At 38.5% G+C, this 18,803-nt stretch overlaps 3 protein-coding genes across 5 annotated transcripts; 1 reads left to right on the top strand and 2 right to left on the bottom strand.

Annotated features, from left to right (window-relative positions):
• The first annotated feature begins 1,057 nt into the window (after nt 1-1,057).
• Nucleotides 1,058-5,777, top strand: LOC137944121 (serine/threonine-protein kinase STY13-like). Its single transcript, XM_068789654.1, has 7 exons — nt 1,058-1,201; nt 1,408-2,100; nt 2,219-2,351; nt 2,486-2,681; nt 4,776-4,900; nt 4,987-5,145; nt 5,273-5,777. The coding sequence occupies exons 2-7, from the start codon at nt 1,955-1,957 to the stop codon at nt 5,585-5,587; spliced, it is 1,074 nt and encodes a 357-aa protein (XP_068645755.1). The 5' UTR covers nt 1,058-1,201; nt 1,408-1,954; the 3' UTR covers nt 5,588-5,777.
• Nucleotides 5,778-8,995: 3,218 nt separating this feature from the next.
• Nucleotides 8,996-12,187, bottom strand: LOC137944690 (putative leucine-rich repeat receptor-like serine/threonine-protein kinase At2g19230). Of its 2 annotated transcripts, XR_011110838.1 has the most exons (8): nt 11,766-12,187; nt 11,344-11,558; nt 11,025-11,163; nt 10,882-10,950; nt 10,005-10,272; nt 9,672-9,911; nt 9,409-9,477; nt 8,996-9,308 (listed from the first exon to the last, which is right to left on the bottom strand). XR_011110838.1 is itself a non-coding variant. In XM_068790409.1 (7 exons), the coding sequence occupies exons 1-6, from the start codon at nt 12,094-12,096 to the stop codon at nt 9,695-9,697; spliced, it is 1,239 nt and encodes a 412-aa protein (XP_068646510.1). In that variant the 5' UTR covers nt 12,097-12,187; the 3' UTR covers nt 8,996-9,477; nt 9,672-9,694. The 2 variants fall into 2 exon arrangements, 1 of the variants encoding a protein (XP_068646510.1); XM_068790409.1 differs by having other exon boundaries at nt 8,996-9,477.
• Nucleotides 12,188-14,485: 2,298 nt separating this feature from the next.
• LOC137944357 (uncharacterized) lies at nt 14,486-18,342 on the bottom strand. 2 transcript variants are annotated; one of them, XM_068790017.1, is made up of 8 exons: nt 18,089-18,342; nt 16,670-16,876; nt 16,069-16,345; nt 15,832-15,973; nt 15,605-15,732; nt 15,416-15,478; nt 15,236-15,304; nt 14,486-14,861 (listed from the first exon to the last, which is right to left on the bottom strand). In XM_068790017.1, exons 3-8 carry the CDS (start codon nt 16,258-16,260, stop codon nt 14,790-14,792), a joined length of 666 nt encoding a protein of 221 aa, XP_068646118.1. In that variant the 5' UTR covers nt 16,261-16,345; nt 16,670-16,876; nt 18,089-18,342; the 3' UTR covers nt 14,486-14,789. The 2 variants fall into 2 exon arrangements, with proteins under 2 accessions (XP_068646118.1, XP_068646117.1); XM_068790016.1 differs by lacking the exon at nt 16,670-16,876.
• Between the last annotated feature and the right edge of the window lie 461 nt (nt 18,343-18,803).

Below are 18,803 nucleotides of genomic sequence, written 5' to 3'. Positions count from 1 at the left end.
AATAACTTAAATCTTAATTTCTTCTCATTCTACATTTATTTTTATCTTATTTATTTAAGATTGATATTTATTTCAATTTTATTTTTTATTATTTTTTGAAAAAACAAAGATAATGATATTCTTGTAAATATTATGACTTTTCTCATGAAGAAAAAGTTGGTTTTAGCCATTTAAGTCTATTCTCCTTTCCCTCTTTTATATTTAGTAGCAATTTTGAAGAGAGTCATCCACTTTATAAGGCAAAAAAACTGAATATAAATCAAAAGTTCATATTTGTGCAAGCGATTTTTTTCACTTATTTTCAATTATCCCCAAAAAAATTAAAAGAGTTGGAAAATAAATTTCTTGTTGCTCTCTGTGATATACAAAAAATCAGTCGAAGAAAATTTATTTTCCTAAATGAAAGTTCCCTGTGATGGCACGAACAGTCCTTTAACTTTAGTTTCCCAATTCACTAAGCTTTCTCTTAAAACTACCAAGAGAAATCTGTCAGTTCGAGCCTCATGATGCCTTCCGATGCAACAGAAAGAAAAAGATAAAGGTAAAAACACAGAAGCAATGCCTCTGCATCGTAGTTTCTTTTCTATCCTAAAAGATGCAGGTGAGGAAACATTATTTCTGACCGAAACATGGGTTTGCAAAGAAAAGATAGCCTTCTCAATTATAGGAGTGGAGTTATTGCAGTTGTCCCCATTCATGAAAGGCAAGATACAGGTGAATTTTTATTGACTTTATCAGTTGCGGAAATGGTTTCAAATCCCAGAGCTCATGCCTGCATTTCTCTCAAAGCTTTCTTTATCAGTGTTCACCGAGCTGTTGCATGTGACTGTCATTTCAAGATGAGTACAGTAGCAAAGTACTAATGTACAGTGTCCAATAATTCTTCTGGACAGAAACTGCCCAGACAACCAGTGAAGCTTAGTTCTTAGAAATACTGAAGTAGGCCCAAGACTGTCCAGGTACTCTGTGAGTAGTATGGCTGTTAATGTTTGTGCTTGTTATCTTATAAAATAGATCTGCATAATTCATTTCATTACATGAACTCACAAGAATCTTAACAACCCATTAAAGAATTTTTTAAGCATTTCTCGATTCAGAATTTGCCGGGAGGATAGTTCCTCATAGCTTCAACGGTGGTGAAGCCTGGGAAAAGTGAAACGCAAGGAAGTTAATGAGAAGTTGAGGGAGGGAGAGAAAGAGGGTGAGCATCTATTTAATTTATTCAGGAAATATCTTGTTTATGTGTGGGTTGTCCCCATGTTGAGGGTCAGCTTGCATGTGCCCATGAATTGTTTTTGGCCTCCAGATTTAAATATGATAACCGATATGTGCAACATATCTTCATGGCCTCCTCTCCTGTCTTGCCTCTACATCTTTTCGCATTAATATATGGTATATTATCTGCAGTGAAGACGGTGCTCAGTGCTTCTTTTCTCTCCTTTGACAAATGGGCTGAGTGCTCGTCTACTTAGATTGTGCAGATAATGAGTGAAGAGGGTGAGTTACAAGATCCAACAAGATTTTTGCAGCTTTTCTGGGTTGAGTAGATCTATTGTTGGAAAGGGGTGGCGCTTCCGTACTTGGGTTTCAGGAATTGGTAGATATCTGGGTGCTGCTCTGTTGTGGGCATTGCTCTGTTCCCGACACTTCTGCTTATGTAACTTCTCTTCCCTAGTTCCCAAATTCTGAGATTGTTTTTGGAAGCTTTGGTTTTTGTGTGATTGGCCTGCATGTGGGTTCGTCTATATCTGTCTGGGTTTATGAGGTCTGATTTGGAGAAGGTTGGCGGTGTTGGGAAAGCGGCCATGGGTACAGAGCATGTTTTTCTTCTGCCTCGTCTATAAAGGGCGTTCGGTTTTATATCGTTGGTCCGATAAACACATTGGCCCCGTTACTATGAGTGGGCGATGCTGGTAGGTAGGTAGGTGTTCAGTGCTTCCTTGATCTACTAAAAATGGAATCTGGGAATGCGAACAGAAGTGGCTTCTTCTCTGCTGCAGACGAGTTTCAACTGGATCCAAAGTGCCTTATAGACCCGAAGCATCTGTTTGTTGGTCCCAGAATTGGAGAAGGAGCTCATGCCAAAGTCTACGAGGGCAAGTAAGTATAACATCTGCTCTCCAAACTCTTATGATATCGATAAAAATACACAATCTGGCTTTGGAAATTGAAGTAACCATTTTGTAATCTGGGTCTGGTACATGGAACAATTTCGCAGATACAAAAACCAGAATGTGGCGATAAAAATAGTTCATAAAGGAGAAACCCCGGAAGAGGTAGCTAAGCGAGAGGTCCGATTTGCCAGGGAAGTTGCAATGTTGTCAAGAGTTCAACACAAGAACTTGGTCAAGGTTAGTCTGCAGAAGGTCTAACAGTGTGGACCTTCTGAGTTTTAATTGATTATTGGTTTGGTTTTTATGCGGAAGGGCTGTTTGGTTGTTGAAGAGTATTTGATGGTGGCTATTCCTATATTTGTGTTCGACAGTTCATTGGAGCTTGTATGGAGCCGGTCATGGTGGTCGTCACTGAGCTTCTGCTGGGTGGCTCCTTGCGCAAGTACTTGCTGAGCATGAGACCCAGGTCTCTGGACATGCGTGTGGCTGTTGGGTTTGCTCTGGATATTGCTCGAGCCATGGAATGCTTACACTCACATGGAATCATCCACCGAGATCTCAAGCCTGGTAAGAGTTTTATATTATTATGGGTTATAAATTGCTGTCCTGGGAAGCTGCCTTCAGTTCGTGGCCAAGCTGTCTTGCTGGGGTTCTTGATTTGAGCTTCCCTCGGTTCAATCTATGGCCAGTAAGAGTTCGTCTGCCATGCATCTGGATCAAACCTAATGAGGTATCTGGTCAAGCTTGGTTCGTGTCTGATGGGGACAGCTTAATTGGAGCTCATCCTCAAAACATCTGCAAAGTTGGAATGGAATTCAAGTATGATTAACACAAACCTCGTAGACAACTAATTTCCCCTGCAATTTCACTATGTGAACTTGATGGGGCCATAGAGGAGTTCTGAAACTGTGCTTGTCGAGATCATGAATGCCAATGGTTTCATTTAGTCAGTTAGCTTAAAATTTAGTATTCAAAAAATGAAAAATAAAATAAAAGATACAAGAAACTAAAAAGCCTATTTGGTGCTCTTTTCACCTAAGCAGGCACACAAGAACTCCATCTTCCATGGTTTCTTCAGAAATAGGGAGTTCTCAAACTTTTACTAGTTAATGACATGAGTGATTGATGAATTCAATAACTTGATATTTATTACTTTTTAAAGTTAATAATTTCCTGGTCAAAGAAAAAGTATATTTACTTGCTACGTAGTAATTCATAGGCAAACCAAAGAAATGATGAGTTCTACAGGGATACCTTAAAAGTGCGAGTAAATATGAGTCTATGCCAAGCTAAGTACCTCAGAAGTCATGCCTGAGACAACTCAAGGCCTTTCTAATGTTGGTCTTACTCTACAAAGTCGGTAAATAGAACCATGGTTTGTCTTTTAGAGCCGGAAAAAGAGCCGCATGTAAAAAGAGCTGATCCAACATGGCAAAAGCTTTCAAAACAGTTCAGATGCTGACAGACCTGTATGATAAACTTGTCAATAACTTAAGTTATGGTTGGCTCCTACTGAGACTGATGATCGGCTTTACATGTCATGGGACCTCCCATGAGATGTAGTCTGCCTCTACATGTGAAAAGATTCAGCATGAGATTGTTACTTTAATTCTGTTTAGAGCATGGTCAGGAATTAGGATTTTTTCCAGAGTAGAACTTTTCTGGTTTCGGTTGTGAATCCATACATATCAACTGATCACTTGTATCTCCTTTCTTTGTGCAACTGAATCGTACATTATATTTTCATACTAAAAGATAAATGTGTTTTTTTGGTAATATCAAGAATTAAATGTTTGTTTAATTTTTTATTATGCATTCTAGAAGTAACCTCTAGTGGTAAAACATGTATTGAACTTCATTTGGCTCCATGAAGCTTTTTCAGAAAGCAAACAAAGATCACCACTCCATCTGCCATACAGGTAGATGGAGCGATGGGAAGTTAAAAAGAGTACAATCTCTGGTTGAAAGATCTATGTTCAGGGAGAATCGAAAGAAAACAAGGATTTGTTGATGTTACAATGTTTGCTCATAGGAAAAGAGTGTCAATTGAGTGAACTCTCATTTCTACTGGATTTCAAACTACAGCTAAGTTGCTTCTGAGCTTCATTGGTTGCTGCTGAAACTTTTGGATTGAATTTTGTTTTATTTTTCTAGTATCAGTGTATAAGGATTCATTAAGATACTCTAGCATGCATTGAGCAAAATTCAAGAGCTCTAATCTTCATTTTGGGGGAAAATGGTGATGAAATGTTTAGAATTTCTTAGAGAATCAGGAGTTGTTCTTATGTTGGACAAAATACTCATTCTAAAATCTGCTCTCTTCCCCACTTCAAAGTTATATTTAATAGCTGCTCAGCCTCTGAATCTATTCCAACAAAATGTTGAAATAGTCATTTTATTAACATGACCAGCATTTGCTTACACTAGCAAGATCACATATATACTAGAGTAAAATATAGCACTATTTAACATCTTTCTCCAATATACATTTTTTTAACTCGTATTATTTGAAAGAGTTTACAGAACCGATTAGAACCATGTTTTGCAGTATGTATCTTGTTTTAATGTCAAGTATAAGTTCCTTGCTGCAATAAGTGATTAAGCCTAATTCCTCCTTTGTTAAATTTCTCAACTTTCTTTTACTTTTCTTTCATTTGGCAGAAAACCTGCTGTTAACTGCAGATCAGAAGACAGTAAAACTTGTAGACTTTGGTTTAGCAAGAGAAGAGACATTAACAGAGATGATGACTGCTGAAACAGGCACATACCGTTGGATGGCTCCTGAGGTTGCTTTTAGTTCTGTAATCCAAATCTTTTCCACTGTTTGGATCTATCTGCAGAATTATCACAATAAGCTTTAATTTATGTACAGTTATACAGCACTGTCACACTTAGGCATGGGGACAAGAAGCATTATAATCACAAGGTGGACGCTTACAGCTTTGCCATAGTTTTGTGGGAGTTGCTGCACAATAAAATGCCGTTTGAGGGCATGTCAAACTTGCAAGCAGCATATGCAGCAGCTTTCAAAGTAAATTCTCCAGCTACATCTTTTTTCTTCTAATAATCTTCGGCTTATATTTCTTATAAAGATAGAAAACTCTTTCTTTAAATTCTTACATACTCTTATCTGCAAATTTCCTTTTTGCCCTGGTCAGAATGTCAGGCCTAGTGCAGAAAATCTTCCCGAGGAATTGGCTTTAATTCTCACCTCATGCTGGAAAGAGGACCCTGATTCCCGGCCCAATTTCAGCCAAATAGTGCAAATGCTCTTGGACTACCTGACAATTCATGCACCACCTGAAACCACAATCCCGTCACGTGTATTCACCTCCGAGAATGTCATCTTACCACCAGAATCTCCTGGTACAAGCTCCCTGATGGCCATAAGAGATGATTTAGGAGAAAACCCCAAGGGAAAATTGGAGAACAAATCAAAGGGATTCTTCTTGTGCTTCAATCAGTGCTACTGACTCCATCTCATGGTGAAAGTACATATCAGCATGTATCAGGTCCCTTTCTAATATATGCAAGACACGAGTAATCATGGAGTTAAGGAGCTCTGTATTCCCATATCCATCCGATGATGTTATTTGATCAAAACTGTGAAATCTGTGTAGATTATCTAACCACCTTTCATATATTCCCTCGAACAATTTTTCATGAACTGCTTCTCTGATTGGGAAGACCAGTAAAGCTTGTTTTCCCCCCTTAACCTCACTACCATTATCTTTAAATGAAGAGGCAGGCCAGTAGAGAAGGGAGGACATGATGCTCTCTTATGAACTCAATAATAATGCATTATTTTTATCAAATATTTATTCTCTGTACTCAATTCCTTTGGATGGGCAGAAGACCAAAGAAGCTTGAATCTAAGATCTAGGGTTTACAGTGTCAAAAAAGTTTTGATGGATTGTGCCAACTGATTAGAGAAGGGAATGATTGACTCAATGGTCAGATTAGTGAGTATTAGAAGGGTTGTTTGGTTCCACTCCTTTGGGAAATATATTAGTACTTTCAGAATTTAGAAAATTTTATTAGATACAGCTAATCATTTTTTGTTTAATCAAGGTGGAGCCATGGTTACATCAGTTGATGAAGCACAAAAATGCTCTTCAAAGGGGTTAAACCAAGTGTTTTCAATTAAGAAGTACCAAGTGTTGCAACACAAAAATACAGTGATTTTTGTGTTGCAATAGGTTCATATATGAGCATTTGATATACTCCAATCCTTAGCTGCTTGAAAGATAAGATTGTGAGAAATGATTTGTATCTTAGAGAAGGTTATTGTGTCTGGAACTGGCATTGCTAAAATATTCATTACCTGTCATTAGAATTACCTTAGCAATTGAAAACAACATGTTTTTCTTCTTTCTGAGACATACATTTCCATTATGAGATGAGAGTAATAGAACATCAACGATAAAGAAAACTTTTTAACCCACTCTCCCCTTTCCTTCTCTTCTGTTGTTACTTCCATTTTTCTCTCGATGGTAAACAGTCATAAGAATACAAACGCATCTTAGTTCACACAACCAATGTCCTGGTATATCTGAAAGACCTATTCTAGTAATGGAGTTCCACACACTCTCGTCACTGCACCTCGTAATTTTCAATATGTAACCACTATTTGCTAGTAGAAGATGGAGGGTTTGGAATGCAAAAGAATCGGAGGGGAGACGAAAATATTTTCCGTGTATTACATTCATCAAACACAAGTATTTATAGTTTACATACTATATGATAATTGTTATAAAATAAGTATTATCTGTTATCTCTATCACGCCCCCGCAAGATTGAAGAGCTCCAAAAGGAGACTCTAATCATGGTCTTCAAGAGACTGAAGCGGTTTGGTAGAGCGTTGCTAACTGATCAGTAGAGGAGACATGAGTAACCAAAAGAACGCCACTCTAAACTTATTCGCGAACGAAGTGGTAGTCTAAAACTACATGTTTCATGCGAAAGTGAAATATTGGATTGTAGCACAAACATTGTCACAATAAGTCATTGGTTATTGTGGAAGAAAAACACAAAGTTTAATGATAAGAGAGCATATCCAATGGATCTCAGCTATGGTGGTTGCAATAGAACGATATTCCATCTCAGTCCGTTGTTTCTTAGAACTCTAAAAGATAGGATTGTGACCTAGGTAAACAAGATAGATACCTGTAAAAGTGAAATCATTTTTGTTTCCTACCCAATCAACATTAGAGAATGCATGGAGAGACAAAGAAAATTGTCGATGTAGTACGATATCATGATTCAGAGTCCCACAAAGATAGCGCAACAATCTCTTAACAACATACCAATGGTCAATAGTAGGACAATGAATAAAATGGGATAACTTATTCACCACATAAATAATGTCATGTCGAATAAGAGACGAGTATTACAGACCACCAACAATAGTATGATATTCCCTGAAGAACTTAAATTAAAAAAATAATGCCTTTAAAAAGAGAAACTTCGATGGGTTTGGGTGTGCTGAGATTCCTACTACCTGATGATGTTCTTCAAGTCACAAAGATACTTCTTCTACTAAAATAAATAATTTAATCAGCTATCTAAAATCATGAATTTTAAAGAATTTTTTTCTGAAAACCCATGAAATTCCTCGAAGAATAAAGAATCTCATCTCTATCTATATAAAGATTGTTATCTTTTTATAAAGATTCAAGCACAAAATTACGTTAAATTCTTGTTGGATGCCAAACATTATCAAGGCTTTGTTGTATCATGATAGGAAACAAAATTGGAGTTCCTCTAGTCTTGTGGGCAAAAAATAGCTTGTTTGGATTTGATAAATATCCCACCACACGTTCACTTGTTCTCTTTAAAAGTTTTGGATCTTTTGCATCTTCAACATATTTTAAACATGTTTCGTTCACGCATATCCTTATTCTAAACATGTTAGGATCAATTAGAAATATCTTTCTTATAAAATTCCAAACAGAAGAGTTTAAGCAATTGTCCCTTCTGAATCACTACGAGCAAACATATTATTTATTTTTTAATGAAGAAAAATAAGGCAATTTCCTGTAAAACCAGACATTCTCGTTTTCTACTTGCCCCATTTTGATCAAATTAAAAGAAAAAAGTGGTGGACTAGGTGAATCGGGAACTTAGGGAGAGGCTGAGTTGGTTCACGTCAACTCGTTATCCTTCCACTACCGACGGCTGGAGGTAAACGTTGCTTTGTGAAACCAGTCTCACGCGGTACCCTCCGATCTAAGGACAGAGTCGCTTAAGCCTTCGCCCAAGCAACACGGCTTCTCCCTGAGTTCTCCTTAAAAGTCTTGGATCCTTGTTTTTGTTTCGTGCATATATATTTTTATTTTAAACATGTTAGGATCAATAAAAAATATATTTTTTATAAAATTCCAAGCAGAAGAATTTAAAACAATTGTCCCTTCTGAATCGCTACGAGCAAACCAGTTATTTATTTTTAATGAAGAAAAAGATACTTTTGAAAAAAAATAAGGCAACATTCTCGTTTTCTACTTGCCCCACTTTGATCAAATTAAAAGAAAAAAGTGGTGGTCTAGGTGAGTCAGGAACCCAGGGAGAGGCTGAGTTGGTTCACGTCAACTCGTTATCCTCCCACTGCCGACGGCTGGAGGTAAACGCTGCTCTGTGAAACCAGCCTCACGCGGTACCCTCCGATCTAGGGACAGAGTTGCATAAGCCTTCGCCCAAACAACACGGCCCAACAGCACGGCTTGGAACGGGCGAGTCGCAGATTGCGAACCAACCCAATCCCTGGGGTACCCAACCAACTATCCACGCCACTTTAATGCCCCCCCTTGGGTTACAAGCTCGCGCAACTGAACTCGGCGATGAAAGACTGTCCTGAGAGAGTTTATAAAGAGCTAAGAAAGCTTTCACCTTCCCCATGTGGGACTAAATATACGAGAACAAGCTCTACTAACACTTTGACACGTGTTCTTCTCATTTGAGTCAGTGATTCTTTATTTTCGAATCAAACATGCGATACAAGAGTAAACCAGAAGAGATTTGTTGAGATGGTAGTGTCTAGGGGTGGCACTAATATGAAAAATCAAGAAGCTAGACTAAATTGACACCGGTAATCAAACCTAAGAAGGATGAAGCTATGCACTCTACCAACTAAATTCCACTTTCTTCTCCTTTCATAAGCAGCATGTCATGGAATAGGGTGGAAGTGATGGCAGCTGCCTGGAATCAAATCAGAAACCCAGAACCAATCACTAAACTCAGTCTTCCATTTTCCTGAATAATTATTTGATGGTATTTTTGGAAGGATTAGGGCTTTCACCGAGGAGAAACAACCGTCCTTTTGTCCTATGAACTGTGGAAGATTGTGAAAGATGTCAATCGGCTCCACCTGCAAGTGAGAACCAATCGCCTTGATTAACATTTTCAGAGGAAACGGAGAAACCAGCAAATATTGTACATTTTAACCAATATATATTTTCCATGCATGTTCTGTCAGATGTATTGGAAGTCATCCAGACCTGCATCTATTAATCATTCAGTTCTTACATTTGTGGGACAAATATGTAAACAAGCTGTGCTTACTCTCTCCTCCTTCAGCAACCTATTCATAGGCAAGATTTCAGTTGAACAACAACGTCGCTCATGGTTAATGATTTTTTTGCTTGACATTCAGTAGCTATATTTAGAACTTTGGAAGCAGATTCTGCATTGTAATTGCCTTGTAATCTTGGATCCACTAGTTTATTTTTGGAGGACATTCTTTCAGGTTGGCCAGTGATGAGTTCCAAAAGGATCCAACCAAACTGTAATACATCAGTGTACCTACACAGACATAATATATGCAATTAGATAAGACTTAAGTGAAAGGGTAAAACTGCCTCGTTATAAGGCACTTTTCAGTAAAACCAGACATACCCAATATTACGTAATATCTCTGAGTCCCAGAATGTAGCTGGATGGACATAGTCATCTTCCTCAAACTCTTCTTCCTCTCTCAATTTCTCAAAGTCAGAGAATGCCTCAAATCTCAATTTTTTAAAGTCAGAGAATGCCTCAAACAACGCCTTGTTGAACCAAAAATCTGTGAGTTTTGCCTCTAGCCTTTCATCCAGGAGGATGTTTGTCATCTTCATATTTCCATGAATTATTGGTGGATTGCAACCAAAATGCAGATACTCCAATCCTGAATTTCACATGTTGCCATTCAAAAACTACTCCACCCCTAGAAAAATAAACTCAATGCATATCAAACCTCTAGAGACATGAACTGAAATGACATGATATCATAAAGAAAATTGTTGAAGCCAAGAACAAACTACTTCCACTAGTCCGACACAAATGGCAATTAGATTTATTTTCTTATAACGACTAAATACGGTTTCTATACTTACATATTCCTAGAGTTCGAATTAATACCAACATGCTTTTATAATATCAACTGAGTTAGCTATGCAACCTAGCTGCTAAAGTTCAATTAACCAAATATTTGGTATGTCTCACATCACTTTTTGTGAGGCCATGTTGAGTTGGTCCTCCATTACTTGTAATGAGCTCACATTGAACAACTCATTGACCAACATTAATATGAGGTGTATGTAAGCATCAAATGGAAATCCATGGATATACAAGTCTTTATGTTGTATTTCAGAGTCATTTAAGTAATCAACACTTAAACAATTACTATTCCTTAAATAGATGGAAGACTAGTAATTTAATTTCTCAAACCCTTCTGAAGGAAGTGCTTCTGATGGTACAGTTCCAAAACAACAGTAGCTCACTTGTTCCAACAAACCTTGTGCAATGTCTATTGCAATTTGAATTCGCTGTACCCAACTCAGGGGATTCTCGTTTCCATCAATGCCTGCAAGAAACAATAGTATGTTAAAATCTCATCTTTGATCTTTGTTTTGAAGGGCAACCAAATAATTTAGATACCTTGCAGAATTCTGCTAAGATTCCCTCTGGGCATATACTCCAATACGATACCCACTCTATTCCCTTCATAACAGTGACCAACTACGGGAATCAGATTTTTGTGTTTCAGTGTCATTGACAGCTGAACCTGCAATTTAAACTACAAAACATTCCTTCTATAAATTTATTTTCCTCAGAAAATTTCTTCTATAACATTAATCCAAAGCATAATGAATGCAATTTTAAAATCTTAGTATAGCAGACTTGGTAAAGAATCAGTGACAGAAATCTTTCATGTATGCCCTAATGTATGCATGAACAAGAACAGCAAACTAGTTACCTCTTGACAAAATACTGGAGATTCGGAAAGTTTTTTAGAGAACATTTTGACAGCAACCTTAGCTCCATCCATCATTTGGCCTGGATAAACAATCCCATACTTTCCTCTGCCACACACATTTTGGAAGCCGTTGGTGATCCTTACGATCTCATCATATGTATAGTGAGGACTCTCTAATGTCAATCCATCCAACGCCGGCACTGTACCTCGAACCACTGTCAAAATCAAGATGAAATATGAAAAATGTGAGACTAATCCAGAGTACGCAAAAAGTAAATGGTCTTTTGGGATTTGGAAACGAGTTTTCAAGTCCTGAGAAGAAAGATAGAAAACTAGCCCACAAATTTCAGTTTTAAATTCATAAATCTACAACAAAGATTTGCCATAGAATCGATCACAGGAACTATATAAGAGAAAACTACCCGGAGCAATTTCATCAACTATGGTCGCTCTCCTGGCTAGCTCCGGCCCCGGCCCCGGCCCAGTGAAGCACGCGCTGAAAACTCCTGCGAATATTGTTCTTCGATTTAGTACAGGTGGGTACTCATCTTCTACGACGTCTTGGGTGTCGAAGCTTCTTTGGGACACTTCCGACCAGTCAGGAGTCCTCAAACCTTGGTAAATTTCCCTGGCACTAGAGCATGATCCCAGGCTGCACTCGGGAGAGCTCACACAGAATTCCGAAAGTTCAGACGGCGTCCGGTAGCCTTGGTATATTTCCGAGCTGGTCAACGGCGCGAAGGAGGCCTTCATATCGAGGCGATTTTCCGGCAGAAGAAGTATCGGCTAATGTGGGTAAGCAAGAATTTCATTAAGCGCGCATAGAGGACAATGGCGTGGAATTTCGGCACAAGTGAGCAATTTCATCAACTGTTCAGCGTTCAGCGACTGTTCACTCGTTCCTGAATTTTATTTCATCGTCTCATGTTGATCAAATTAAAAACGAAAAAGGTGGCGGTCAAGGTGAGTGAGGAACTCAGGGCGAGACTTGAGTTGGTTCGCGTCAACTCGTTATCCTCCTACTGCCGACGGCTGGAGGTAGACGCTGCTCTGTGAAACCAGCCTCACGCGGTACCCTCCGATCTAAGGACAGAGTCGCCTAAGCCTTCGCCTAAACAACACCGCCGAACTGCACAGCTTGGAACGGGCGAGTCAGAATATTACGAATCAACCCAAACCCTGCGAACCCCACAACCTATCCTCGCCACCTTAATGCCCCCACTTGGGTTACAAGCACGCGCAACTGAACTCGGCAATGAGATGTTATATTGAGTGAGGTTATAAAGAACTAAGAGGCCTTTCTCCTTCCCCATGTGGGACTAAATATGAGACAACGTTCTATTTTCTTTGAGACCATAGTTTATGGGTAAATTTGGAAAGCATATGTGGACAAATACTAGTACACATAAAGATACAATACTGGAGTCTCAAACTACAATCCCACCTGGTGCTCTAGATGAATCACAAAAATTGATCCAACAACAACAACAGATCTCAAAGCAGCAACAACAGATTTCCCAATGTATGGCACTATCTATTCTCTTTGTATCCTTGGCATACATGACTCCTACTGCACTCTCAGTGTCTTATTCTCTATCTTGGGTTCTTGACTTTGGTGCTACAAAACACATGTTAGATATATCCTCATTATTTTTTTATTTAAAAGAATTTGTTCTCATAAAGTATGTTTATCTTGCTGATGGGCCAATTTCACCCATACATGCAGTGGGAAATGTTACCCCCATACCTTTTCTTTTACCTAAATCAGCAATGTTAGTTCCAATTTTTTCTTTAAATCTATTGTCTGTCAATTAGGTGGCTAAATCTATTAATTGTTCTTTCACGTTTTACCCTATTCATTATATGTTTTAGGATCTTGTGACGAGGAAGATGATTGGTTCCGCTCGTGAAAGAGAGACTATAATATGAGTCTCATGTGAATTAGATTTATTTGGGCGATGTTTTATATTTATTTTTTGCCAATATCAAATTATCTTACAAATCAAGGTTCCGGCCCATTATGGCAAATTAATAGAAATAAATTTTATGTTGAATTCGTTTTATGTAATATTTTTACAATCGGCCCAATAATCAATAGAGAGAAATGATTTAGTCCAATCCTTACCGATTGAACTAGAGAAAATAAACGACATATATTTTTATGAAAATCATAGAGAAAGAAAAATCGTAAATAATCTATTTATATATTAAAAGAACAAATACCGAAAAATTCTCCAAATTTGCTAAGATAACAATGCCTCGTTTCGCTTCTTTATTTTCAAAGCAATCACCCGATACAAGAGTAAACCAAGAGAGATTTATATGGTAGTGTCCAAGGGTGGCACAAAGACAAATCAACTCGCAAAACTCAATTCTTATTAACTCGACTTTTTGGCATATATTTTTTTTTATAAAAATACCCTTTATTCTAATTACTTTCATCAATTCGTTAATTAGTGGATAAAATTTAAAAGTGGGTTTGGCAAGGGCGGGATATAATTGAGGGGTGGTGACGGGGTTGAATTTAATAAAAACGGGAAGGGCTCTCTCGTATTTTATTTACAGTATTGTCATTTTGTCATCTCATTGATTACCAGCATAAGAAAGACCATCATAAAATGAAGACTACATAGCAAAAGTCCAAATAAATATTCAACACGTGATGCTAACCTTCTAGTGTAGGGCCATTTTAAGAGATTTTTTAATTTGAGAGTAACGACACTACCAAGACAACTAAAAGAAACATTTATTTAATATTAAAAAATGGCACACTAACTTGCGGACACCACACAAAATCTAGTAGGGCAGCGTCAAAACGATTTGAGCAGCGTTAACAAAAATCTATTTCATAAAATCATCCATGAGTGTACGATAAGCGTCGTTGACGTTAGTAAAAAATAGCGCCAAAATAATTCCAACAACAAAATCTGGAACAGAATCCCCGCACAGATCCTAGTATTGGAGAGTAGTCACCATCGGCCAGCTGTCTGACAGTGACCTCACACGTGGCTCACGACAGACTGGCCTGCGCCTCGGATTCCCCTACCCCTTAAAAAAATCTCGACTCCAGAGCCATTAATCCCCTGCCCCTTCTCTTTCACTAATACCCTAGCCCCATCCAAAAATTACACGGCTACCACTATAAATCAAAAGAACCAGATTCCGGACTCGCAGGTTAGATCAAAACAAGAAACACACTAACAAGGAACTGTGGGTTTCTCACACAACACTCTCCTACTTGAGCCCTGCCTTCATACAGATGAAAGATAAGGGGCCAAATATACATTACATACATAAATACATAACTAAGCCTAAGCCATGACAGGTATATATTTATACAATACTAAAGGGACACGTTACCCACTCCAGAGCTCTCTTCAATCATCCCCTTTTGATCGAAAACCAACGACACATAGGAAGATAAATCTGCTACCTCCTTTTTCTTATCAAGAGTAAACGGTCTTCAACCTCTTAGCCGCATGAATGAAGCCCGCAATCACCTGAATCTCATCCAATTGCTGTTTTGGAGAGGCAATGTTAATACAGTTAAGAGGAAGGAGGAAAGAAAGATGATGGGGGACGGGAGACTTTTGGGGACGAAGCAGTGCCGGGCCCCTCCGCACATGATGGAGGTTGGAAGCCTCTAATGGCAGACCAGATGTTTTGGATTCCAACCCACAGCGAATTACCAGTTTCGTCGCCTGATGCAGAAAGGCTGCTACTGATAATTTTGGCAGAGAGAAGGACGTCTCTCGTGGAGACACGATGGGGCGATATGACAAAAACCAAGCCCGCTGTCACCGTGTCATGTGCAGAAGGGGAGAGCAGAGCTTTGTAACAACTTTTCAGGCGGGGTGAAGAAGCACGCTTTGGAAAAGGAGGAGGAGCAAACCTGTGACAAGAAATGCCGCTGGACCACGTGGACTAGCTGTTCCTTGGATGGATTTGGATTGATGCTCACCTGAGATAAATTTCATGACAAATAGATACATTAAAAAAATCATAAATAGTGACCTTATCGAGCACGACGAAATCAAGGAAAACTGAATATTAGATGTAACAGGCCACCCACAAGGTTGAAGTGTTTCCAGTATCTCCATAATGCTTCAGTCTCGAGTTTAGCCAAATTCACCTTCTGAAAAGCCCACAAAAAGTTGATTAAATAATCTCACTATGTATGGACTGAATTATTTACAACTGCACTGTATAGAATCTTTGTAAGGATCGAAGTATTTGAAATTCACTGTCGTTTTGCTCTTACCAGTGGAGACTTATATGGATTCGATTGAACTTCACGGTAACTACTCCGACTGTTTGATTTTGCCGATGACATCCACGGTCTTGTCTGTCGAGCTCTTGGTTTGCTAGGTTTTTGAAAATCAAGGCCAGCTGTTGAAGAGGATTCATTGATAAGAAAAAATTGTTTAGCTACTAAACGAGATGACAAGATCGAAATTCATTTTTTTACAAAAGCAGATTATTACTCACAGAACTCATTTTCTTTTTCACCCAAGTCAGAACTACTACAGAACGAGTTCTCGTCGTCTTCGTCCTCTTCATGTCCCGTAGGAGCCTCCAACACACTCAAAGCATTCCTTTGCAACTTTACTTCCACTCCATTCTTCAGGACCTAAGATTCCAAAATATCAAATATAACGAGAATTAGCCTGCATAAAGATCAATCATTGGAGATGTGTATATTCGCTACTGAGTGAAGTCTCTTACCAACCAATGCCAGCCACCAAGGCCAACAGCCTTCTTTACAACACCCTGCAGACCAACCAGGACAGATTTCGTTCTATTGTTTCCGGTCACAATAACTTTTGTATGCCTTGGAAGCACAGAAAGCTCTTCATCTCCACTTTCATCTCGACAGGGAGACAAAACTCGGGAAGAACACAACTCAGTCTCCAACATCTTGCGCAAATTTTCAATACGAAAATTTTACAAAGAGCTAAAGAAAGGGCTTTGATATGTTAAATGACTTCCATTTCTATAAAGCCTGCATGAATGATAGCAAATATTACAAGAGTGGAACAAGCTAAAACTGAGATTCCATCGACAATGTCCAACAAAAAAATGGATTTTTTTCCGGCATGCCTCTTCTTCATGACAAGTCAAGAACCATTTTATATTAAAACTAAGACATCAGCAAATATTTCTACATTATGATGACCGAGCATTCTGAATCAATCAGCAATGATCACTGAACCTCTTGGTAGTAAAACAAAAACAAAAAAAGAACATAGAAATCAGGCAATGATAAAAAGTAGCAACGTTTTTCTCTTGCATTTTATTAAAGAGCAAAATATACAGCAATATTCACCTTTTCTGTCAATACAGTACAAATACCACGTAATATCTGGTAATAAGCAATAAATCATTAATGGACTTTCACTGATCACTCCTCGCAGCTTGAAACACAAATCACTGAGAAAAGAGTTCAATTTCCCAGAGCATTGGGCGGCAGCTCAACTACGTACTTGCTGATTGAAAGTTAAAGAATATAGGAGACTGCTTTTCAACTCTCTCCCTACGCCACAAAGTGTAAATACTGAGAAGAAAACTACAAGTTTTGTTCTAATATCCTCACATAAAAAGCAAGAAATAACACGACATACAATGAAGCATCCAAACAAACGAAAAAGAGTAAAAATCCACTCACAAGCAAATAAATTTTAGAACGACAACAAGAGTAGAGCAATGCGCAACTGAAAACAATGGCATTGGGATAAAAACCAATTGATTAAAAAGTGAAACAATCAAATTAATTTCTTCTTCAAGAACTTGATCACCTTCCATCGACATCAAAATCCAATAAAAAGACTTGAGGAAAAACAAGTTTGGGCTACAAACAAGTCCGAATCAAATTCACTAAATTCACTATAAATCTGCCGATAGAACATTGACGCAAGAAACGAAAATGCTAAATTCGCTATAAATCCCCCGATAGAACATTGAAGCAAGAAACGAAAATGCTAAATAACTAACCTCGTAATCAATCAACAGCGGATTTTAAACCAATGATGGCAGCCGATGCACAGAGACTCTAAAACCCTCACACTTCCAACAAGAGAGTGTTGAGACAATCCCTCCGTGTACAACTGAAACTCTAACTAAAAGCGCAAAATTGTAAAAATTGTGCCAACGAAAGTTGGATATCACTACAGTCCGGCACCACATTTTCATATTTATTGCCAAAAAACAAAAGACGAATGAGGTTGTTAACAGGTTGAACTACTCCATTTCAACACAATTTTTTTTTCAAAAGGAAAAACTGAAAAAGTTCAATGTAGCAATAATGAAAAACAAAGGCTAGAAACATCAAATGCATGTCAATGGAAGCAATAATAGTAAACGTTCACTATCAATCGAATTCAACAGTACCGAATCAACAAAATCAAACCTCTGTATAAAGCACCTAAGAAGAAAAAAACAAGACAATCATTTCATTCAGTATCCCCAAGCTCGCGATCAGCTTAAAAACCAATTCAAAATCGAACCACGACTAGAAGAAATCATCTATCTGGTAATAGCGAGCACATTCCATACTTGCAACTCCCACAAGAAGCTACAACAACGCACCGATTCAAAAGGTCCAAATCACAGATAATAAGAAAAACATTGAATCCAATCTTCCGCTACCCAATCAGGAACAAATTCCCGATAGACCAATACTAAAATCCACAAAACCGAACAATGAATCAAAGAAACCCACACATTGACATAATCATATCGCACTCACCCGATCCGAAGGCTCCCGCCGTCAGCTCGCCGGTAACCCGCGAAATGCAGCGATTGGTTTTCACAAGCCGCAGATCCCGACTCCGGGGTTTTCCGCCATGAAAATTCGATTTCAAACGCAGAATCGGAAAAAAAAAAAAAAAAAAAAACAAGGGAGGATCAACGACCAAGATAAGGTGCTTTTGGAAATTCTCCAGATCTCGCACAAAGTGGTGTGTGGTTGTCTCAGGAACAGAGCAGAGAGTGACAAAGAGCAGAGAAACACAAGGGGGGGAGCAAATTAAATGCTGACCAACCAACTGCCACGGGGACTACCTGTGACATCCAGTAGAATCCGTACGGGTCGCGGGAGGATGACCGGGTGCAGCCGGTTGCAGCCGTGGGACATTTTTCTTTATCCGGCTTGGCGCGGGGTTATGAGCTGACGGTTTTGTCGAAACCAGCGGCAGGCTTGCGGGGCGGGAGTCAGAAATGGCTTAAGAGTCAATGTAGGGGCAAAAACTGATGTGACAACTACGAACTTATGTTGACGCGTGTGACTAACGGTCCTTTCCGATCCAGTACTTGGCGTCGGATTCAAGCAAAGAGCTTGAGCAACGTCGTAGCATGGATGACGTATTAGCGATACGTTTATCAAATAAAAAATATTTAATACAAATAAATAACATTTTGATGATAATTAATTATAATTTAATGGTTATTATATGTTTATCCAT

This window comes from Aristolochia californica, unplaced genomic scaffold (genome assembly GCF_029961685.1).
Source record: "Aristolochia californica isolate CCGP_79_NKW_82.1479 unplaced genomic scaffold, dmAriCali1.0.hap1 SCAF_11, whole genome shotgun sequence".
In the NCBI taxonomy this organism is placed as follows: Eukaryota; Viridiplantae; Streptophyta; class Magnoliopsida; order Piperales; family Aristolochiaceae; genus Aristolochia; species Aristolochia californica.
The sequence above is the reverse complement of the archived record's forward strand: the minus strand, read 5'-3'. Positions and strand labels throughout refer to the sequence as shown.